At 40.3% G+C, this 9,127-nt stretch overlaps 1 protein-coding gene across 1 annotated transcript; it reads right to left on the reverse strand.

Moving 5' to 3' along the window:
* Positions 1-199: 199 nt before the first annotated feature.
* LOC115735050 (UDP-glycosyltransferase 73D1-like) lies at positions 200-2,219 on the reverse strand. Its single transcript, XM_030666086.2, has one exon. The coding sequence runs from the start codon at positions 1,819-1,821 to the stop codon at positions 346-348; it is 1,476 nt and encodes a 491-aa protein (XP_030521946.1). The 5' UTR covers positions 1,822-2,219; the 3' UTR covers positions 200-345.
* Between the last annotated feature and the right edge of the window lie 6,908 nt (positions 2,220-9,127).

Raw genomic sequence — 9,127 nt, forward strand, 5'->3', positions numbered from 1 at the left:
TTCAATTTGGCTGACACTGCACAGCAGTTTCGTTGTACTTTTTAGGATGTATGCTGGACCATGGTATTTGAAATAGAGTCGGATGGAAAAATTTTCAAAAGCGTTGCCAAGTTTCCTTCTTGTTCAGATCTCTGGAAAATTGGAGAGTACTATATTTGGAAATTCCTAAGTTGAAGTTCAACAGAAACGCCTGATCATCGAATTGTGACGCATAGTGGCTAACTCGATAGTGGAATAGTCAAGTATGGCGAAAGCACAACATATTGTAGGTGCATTCTGTTGAATGCACTTCTTATTCAATCCATGATATATTTCTACGTAAATCAAATGAACTACATGATTGCATCAAACGACTTCCTGGGTTGGTCCTTCCATAACATATCGCAACACTCGCGACACGTTGGAGTGAGAAGTTCCTCCCTCTTGCATTGCTTCTCTCGCCTTCTCTCCAAGTTCAGCCGCTCTCTTTCTCCTCTCTTCTCCTTCCTTATCTTCGGACGTCAGTGCATTGATAGCCCTCACGATATCATGTTCCTTCACCAAGACACCTACCTTCCTTTCCTCCCCCCATCTCACGGGCACCTTCACGCCCACTCGAACCCCAATCTTCAGTATGTCCACCACGAGCGCCTCGTTCACAAACTGCTCGGAGAATAGAGGCCAAGTTATCATCGGCAGCGCTGAGCACACTCCTTCTAAGGTTGAGTTCCAGCCGCAGTGCGTTAGGAATCCTCCGATTGCTCGGTGAGATAGCACGGCCACCTGAGGAGCCCACCCTCGTATCACCATTCCTCTCCCTTTAACCCTTTCCTCAAATCTTTCCTCCATTAACCAGTTCTCTAATTCTGAATCCCCCTCTTCCCTTTTGATTACCCAAACGAAAGGCTGTTGCGAAGCTCCTAAGCCCCTCCCTAGCTCCATCAGCTGCGACGGGACTAAGCGGCATAGACTTCCTAAGCAGGCATAGATCACTGATCGTGGCTTCATTGAATCAAGCCATGCCATGCATTTTCCTGCATCGCTCGAGGCCTTGTTTCCTCTCTGAAACAGGTCTGACTCATCTTTGTTGCACAAAGAAACCGGTCCGACGCACCAAACTCTTTTCCCAATCGCCTTTTGGTATGCCTCGACGCATCCGTGCTCCACCTCATCAAAGCTATTGATCACAACTCCTTGAGCTGCCATTTCAGCCTCCTGTATCTTCCAACGGAAGACGTCGAAATCCTGTCGACGCACGGAATTTAATGGAAGCTGTGCTTTTGTGATCTTGAACCCCTTTGGCATCCCCGGCACCTCAAATGGTTCCATGTCGGAAGTAATCGAATCCCAGAAATTGAAGTGTTTCATGTTATGACCGCCCAACACGGAGAAACAACACATCGCATGGAAAACAAATCTTGGAACTCCGAACCTTTGAGCGGTTTCGGATGACCAAAATATGTATTTGTCCGATATAATGCAGCTAGGAGCAGGAGATTGTTGTCGAAGGTGCTTCTCAATTGGTTCTTGCAACTTTCCTAGTGCATCATAGAACTTGGTCAATAGCTCTGGCGACGGGAGGATATCAAGATTCTCGTACCCGACAGGGAGCCCCACTTCTTCACACGGGAAAGGGATCTCTACGAGCCGGATCGGCATTCCGAGTTCACCGGATCGATCGACGGTTGTTCTGAACCTGCGGGCATTGACAGGGGTCGTGTATATAGTAGCAACTGCTCCCCGTGAAGCGAAAATCCGCGCCATGTCTACCAAAGGAATCATGTGACCTTGCGCCAGGAGCGGAATGAACACGATGTGAACCGACTGCTGCAGCGAAGACATGATGGAGTGAAACTGTTTGATCGATTCAGGGAATGCGGCAGGAGGAACACTGGGGGAGGAATTTGTTTACGCTACTAGGACTTTAAAAGACAAATTGATGGGAAAGTTTCATAGGTATGACGATGGTTGGGTTGAACTCCGTGCTATATATACATGAGTTTTAGCTGATCTTCCTTGGCAGGTGACGCCTAGAAATGGGAACATTCACCCTCATTTTCAAAGAAAAAGGCCTTGGGCGACTGAGATCTTTCTCAGAGTTTTCAAATGAGTGGTTTTGACTTTGAACAATTCATTGCAGAAGTCAAAGACTGTACTTCCCTGGATCTAAGTAATACTCAGATCTGGAGCAACTGCAATTGTTTGCCTTTTAATCAACAACATAACAGACGAGCACAGGAAGCTGCCTGGAAGCCGAAGCAAATTTGTCCCGACACAAGTTTTGCTTAATCCATGTTTAGACGCATTGGAATATTCTAAGAGTCCCGCGAAATCATTCTCGGCGAATTCGACATATGTATTCAATGAAATCTGAACGGTTAGATATGATGGGATCTACATGAGGTCCACCGTCTTTAGTGGTTCAGATGCAATTTGATACTACATATTTTACTCTTGGTTAATAACTTCTCAAAAGTTGCCAAAGCAGGGTTGGCTCAGCTGGAAATGTTCCAACTCTCCGCGCATCATGTCTTAAGATATCATTATATATTATTTTTTGAGAATTTTCGGACACGAGGGTCCGGGGCATCATTGGCCCTCAAGATCTGCAATCTCTGTGAACCGCTTAATCGATCAAGCATTTGTTAAGACTTTTCACTAATGTAGCCTTGGCCCCTAAAGTTATTTTGAGTAAGAGACTCCGTAACACGGACGCGACATCTGCTCCGTGCTTACCACGTGTTTGACCACTCAATCATATATCGAGGCTCTTGCATCGTTATCTTCTTCTTCTTTTTCCTTCTCTTTTCCCTTTCTTTTGGAGGGGAGCTTGCTTAAATTATAGCCTTACAACGTGAAGACTGGAACTTAGATTCGACGAACACGTTGGGATCACCGATAGTGAGGCCTATAGAATAGAAGAGTCCATCTGGCGACGACTTCTTACGAAAGATTTTGGCCTCGCCCCTCCAAATCTTCTATATCTGTACTCACGGTCCCGCTGGACATCACCTAATTCGGGTTTACATGTCAAAGTCGTTTTTGATAATTGCGTTTGCGTTGTTGGCATGTGAAGACCATCTCCGTAGCCTCCACGCTTTGGATGAACGAAGTGCGTTTGAGCTACAACAACCACGCCTTCAGTTGTGGTGATCAAACAAAGAGATCCCATCGGGTTGAATAAGGATGAGTGCCGATCCGGTTCCGCTCGGAAGTCGAACTGAACCAGCTTGAACCAGACGGTTCAAGGCCAGGTTTAGAAAGAACTGATTTTAGAGTGTCTTTTTTCTTGGGAAAAAGACACCACAAGTGTCACAATTTCGTTCGACACTCAGTTAAGTGTCATAGGTATTTTTTCAATCACTTGATTGTTATAACTTTTGTACGATACTCACTTCAGTGCCATAACTTTTTTCCGATCACTTGAGTGTCATACAACTTTTCCATCAATCACTGGATTGCCACTCAAGTGATGAATTGAAAGTTACGCTACTTAAGTGAATGGTTTTTTAGAAGTAATAGCACCCAATTAGTTGAAAAAAAAAAATCATAACAATCAAGTGAGCCTTGCATGTAAGTTATGGCACTTGTGATGTTATTATTCTCTTCTTTCTTTAGAAAAAGAAAGAGGAATACTTTTGCATTTAGAATGTAACCATGGTCTTCCAAATGAGACCAACTCACATTGGAAAGTCTTGTGTACTTTTTATTGCGCAACATGCAACAGTTTGTTTAAACATTCATTTACTGCCTATCGAACCATTTTGCAAATCGATTTTCGGAAAAATTATCAGAAAAGTCCTAAACTTTTTGCATTTTTGCCGATTCAGTCCTAAATATTTAAATCTTATGATCCAGTCCTAAACCTTTTTACCTTTTGTCAATTCATTCCTCTTGGTCGGAAATAGTTAACATGGACGTCATTTGTCCTAGATGGTACCGTCAGCATTAACATAGAAAATATTTTATAATTTTTTAATATTTTTCCACATATTTTTTTATTTTTTCTATTTTTCCATTTTCATGTTTCTTTTTTTTTTCCCTCTGTCGGCCTCGGGCTAGGATTGCCCCCGCCGGCCCCTAGCTAGGGCAAACCTCACCAACCCGGGCGAGGGCGAGCCTCGCTAGGGGCCAGAGGGGGTTGCCCTCTCTTGAGGCGGGCAAGGGCGATCCTCACCCGAGGTTGGCGAAGGGAAAGAAAAGAAAAAGGAAAAGAAAAAATAGAAAAAATTAAAAAAGAATATTACTAAAAATTATCAATGTCAATGCCAGAAGTATCACGTAGGATAATGGGCGTCCACGTTAGCGATTTCCGGCTAATAGAACTCGAACCAGCAAAAAGTAAAAAGTTTAGGACCGAATCAACACACTTAAAAGGTTCATAACTGAATTGGCAAAAGTACAAAAGATTTAGAACTGTTTTGACAATTATCCTCGATTTTCTATGTTTGTCTTATCCTACGGTTTGCAACAACCCCACCCAATGTATGAAGGTAAAACCTGAAAAAGAATTACTCAAATAACATTACTAGGTGGCAACCAATACCGATAGGGTCTGAGTTCTCATGTAATTCTACAACAGTTAATAGGTCCTCTCCTACCTAATTTGGGACTCGAGATATTGCATATTTCCCACTTAAAACACTAACGTCGGTGTTAGTGTCGGCTCGCAACGCTTAATGACACTACCTCTTTTTTATATGTGGTTCATTCCTGCTCCTTTACCATCTTAGTACTCCTTAGTCCCACCTCTCAGCCATCCTTGAACCATATATCTACTGGAGAAAGAGCCTACTTTGACGACATTTTAGATGACCCCGTCCCACCCACGTGGGCCTAGACGCACAAAAACTTGAAGTGATCGTCTAAGGTGGTGAAAATTTAAGGACGGGTCTTATTTATTGCTTACTCCAGAAGGTAATGTGAGACTTGGTATAAGGAAATGGACGATTCACAACTTCTCGTGAATGGGTAAAAGGTGTGGAGGTTTCGCAAGTCTCCAGAAGCTGACTTGAGAGCCACCTCTAGAATGAAGCCAACGTTTTCTTCATCATCAACAAAATAATTAGTGTCTACGGATTCTGACATGGATCTGACATGCCTTCTTCATCACACCAAGGAGTTCTACGGATTCTGACATGGATGTGACATGCCTTCTTGATCACGCCAAAAAGTTCAACTTAACTCGTTTCGCAAAAAATAAATGATTTGAGAAAATACTTTCCAAAAACGATCACCTCTATCCTTTGAAAAAAAAATGAATGAATGTGACTTAAATTATTATCGATAATAAAACATTTTCAATTGGCAAATTGTCAAAAATAGTATAATCGATCATTTTTATGAAATATTCTCTAAGTGATTCTTTTTTTTTTAATGAAATGTTCTCTAAGTGATTCATTTTTTACGAAATAAATGGAGTCTTAGCCTTGCACAAGATGTTAGTCGTGACTACCCATTGAAAAAAATGAATGAACAAGCCTTAAATTATTGTCGATAATACAACATTTTCAATTGACGAATTATCTCAAGCGATACAATCGATCATTTTTAGGAAATGTTTTCTAAATGATTCATTTATCACGAAACAAATGGAGTCTTATCCTTGCATGAGATGTTAGTCCTGACTATAACATTCAAACACGGTTGAAACTTAGATTCTAAGATACACCTTGTTGCTTGTTTGAATGGTTTTAGTTCAATCATTTATCGGGAATTTTCATTCGAATAGTTAGACTTCCACGATAATATTCTCGCCATATGATTGTGCCATTTCATTTATTGACCGGGTTATGCACGCAACAACTATTCGTTCAATGGTGGCATCAGTAAGTCAACACTTTGTATATTCTTTTTTTTTTTAATGCAATCTTTGATCACTCTATAACGATAGAAACAACTCAACTGTGATGACCCTATGAACGTGACTATCTTGCATGTATCGTGTATTACACTTCAACGAATTGGATATTACTTAATCGATTTTCTTTTTGAAGAACATGTATAAGTGTTTGAGGATATTGACGAATTGCAAATCCTAAATACGCATGAGTTGACTTGCCAAAAAGATAGTCCGACATATGAGATAAGATCAACGATAAACATAAGGTCGGCAAATTAATTTTATTCTAATTTATTCATTATAAAGTTTAATGAGGATGGAAATGAAATAGATTTAGAATTTGTTTTGAAAGATAAAGTAAACCGATAAGGAATTTCATGGTGAGGGCATTCTTTTCTTTATAAAAATACATCATACATTTAATATATCTCTTGAATTAACCAATGATGAAGACAATCCTATAAATATACCGAGGTAATCATCTTAAACGTTTATTTATGAACAGAACTTGTTCAAAGCTTGATGGTTTAGGTGAAATTTGAAAAAATATTTATCGGATGGTCATATATAGAGTTGAACTTTGACGATGAAAAATGGATGTAAGGAGGAGTCAAATGCCCCATTTCGGTTAAATATTTATAAATAATAGAAAAAAAGGAATGATAGTATCTAAATTTGAAAGTCATCTCACAAGTCTAAGAAACCACCTACAAACTGAAAATAGTCCACAAAGTCCTAAATCTTTTGTACGGAGGTCAATTCAATCATAAACTTTTAATATTTTTTTAAAGAAATTTTAAGTTTTTTATTGATTTTTCTTTTTTTTTTACTGTTCATCTTCTTCTCTAGAATTCGTCCAACTCGTGACCCCAATAGGTGACTTTTCCAGCTACCTGTCAAAAGCTTAAGCAAATGGATGTCACAAAAAAGATAGTATTTGCCAGAATCCTACGCTAAATTTATCGGACAGAAATCAGAAATGGCATCCTCAAACCGCTATCTAGTTTCCCAATAAGGACCTCACCACTGGGGTAGCAGCAGCCGTGCAAAGCCAGTCCACCCATGGTTGGGCGAGGCTAACCTCACGCATCCATGGCGTTGCATCGCCGTCGCTAGGTGAGGTCCGGCCTCGTCCGAATCTGGTGGGGCTCGGCCGTCGCCATCGCTGGGCTAGGCCGGACCTCACCCAAGCTGCTCATTTTCCATGCCGTCAACACTGGCCATGCCTCTTTCAAGCATACCGAGGCCAAGGTCGACATCCACCGCCCTCCCCCTCCAGCTTTGCCTGGCTGTGACATCAACTCCATCACGAGCCATGGATCCTCTTTGACAAGAACGACAAGGACAATGAGAAGGACAGCCATGGCGTCACCGTTGCTTGGCGAGGCCAAGCTCGCCCAGCAACGGAGAAACAACGCCATGGCTGCACGAGGTCGGCCTCGCCCAACTACGGCGGCGGGGCTAGGGTCCCTCGAGGACTCTCTGGAGAAAGATGCCAGCGACCTCTTGGAGAAGGGAAGGAAGAAGATGAACAGTAAAGACAAAAAAGGAAAGAAAAGGAAAAATTAAAAATGTATAGTAAATATAGTTAAAAATTGCCTAGTCAGCGTTGCCCGGCGTCCACGTCAGCACCGGCCAATTAAAGTTGGCTAGCTAGAGAAAATTGATAAAAATGCATAAAGGTTTAGGACTAAATTAGTATAAAAAAATGTTTATGACTAAATTGGCATAAATACAAAATGTTTAAGATTTTTTTTGACAATTTTCCCCTTAATGCACGTTGACGAGGAGATTTGCGTGCATTTGTGAAGAGTAGAAAGATTCATATATTCCATGTTATCGAAATGTGTCATATATATGTCGTCTTTGACGAAGACTCTTTTCATGAAGGATGTCATTGGTTATGGTGGCATACAAAATATTTCACTTAGAAGGTGAAAAATCTTTCACCAAAGTAAAGTGTGAGTGCTGGATTGTAAAGTATAGAACAATAAATTTGCAAGAATGGATTAACGAAAAATATTTTCGAGGTAATTGTATCCCACTAACATCAATTGCAAACAAGTAATTACATTTTAACTACAGTTACTACTACGCATCCTTTAAGATATAGATGTATTTTCCATATCCCGACTATTAAGATGCACGTGTGAGTTGTACTAGAGAAATCCCACATCGGAAAATTAGTGTAATGTGGAGCAATTAATATATCAAGTTGACCGTAACTCAATGGTTTAAGCTTTTAAATGAATATAAATCCAATTAAATATGTTGATGGGCTAGTACTTGAACTCTCTTATCCACAAAGAAGTTGCAATTTTCAAGGTCATTTGAATAGCAAACCTTCATTTTTGCACCAATACCATTACTAACATAATAATCGATATTGTTCCAACTAAAATCCACACTCTCCTCGCCCTTCAACACCTAGTGAAATTATGGAGTTAACTTGTCGATAACCTTCCTTTAATTAGCCAACCTTCATTTTGGCACCAATAACGTTAGTAACACTATAACCTATATTGTTCCAACTAAAATCGACACTCTCCTTGTCCTTCAACACTTAGTGAAATTCTGCAGTTAACTTGTCGATAACCTTCATCAATTGTTGATACTCTTCGTCGATAGGTCTCTTCGTGTTGGCTACTCACCCCTACAAGATAATCTTCACGTCAATCATCTTACTTGTTGTAACTTATTCTAACCAATCAGTACTACAATCAACTGGATTTGACGAAATAGAAGTTGGTCATTGTTTTGATTTAAACAAAAGTTTTGTGAATACAGGTACTAGAATTGTGGTAAATCGATTTCAAATAAATTTAAAATGTTGAATATCGAAATCTTTATTGAATTATTGTGAATTCACCGACCTGGTGCGTACGACTAGGGGCACAGTTCATTAGGTACCGAAGGCCTGCATGCGTGAAAGCATGTAATAGAGATAGAAAGTTAGAAACCTCGTAGAACATCAAGGGATAATAGCTTCTCTATATGTCATTTCTACGGAAAGAAATAGTTCGGACTTTGGGATAGCAATTCTCGTAACCACAAGAACATCAACCACTTGGACAAGACATATTTCTCGAGAGAAATCCAGATCTCACACGACACGGCTGTGATGACACGAATTGTACGAGAGAAACCGGCGTGAATTAACACCTATTCCCCTGTTTTTGATCGAAGAGAGACATGAGTTGAAGTTTTTTTTTTAAACAAACAGAATAGCGTTTCTTTTGCATCCCATATAGGATGAAAGATAGAGAACAAGTCACTTTATTAGTTAGAAGGCTACTATAGTCTTTT

The sequence above is a fragment of the Rhodamnia argentea genome, chromosome 10 (assembly GCF_020921035.1).
Source record: "Rhodamnia argentea isolate NSW1041297 chromosome 10, ASM2092103v1, whole genome shotgun sequence".
Lineage (NCBI taxonomy): Eukaryota > Viridiplantae > Streptophyta > Magnoliopsida > Myrtales > Myrtaceae > Rhodamnia > Rhodamnia argentea.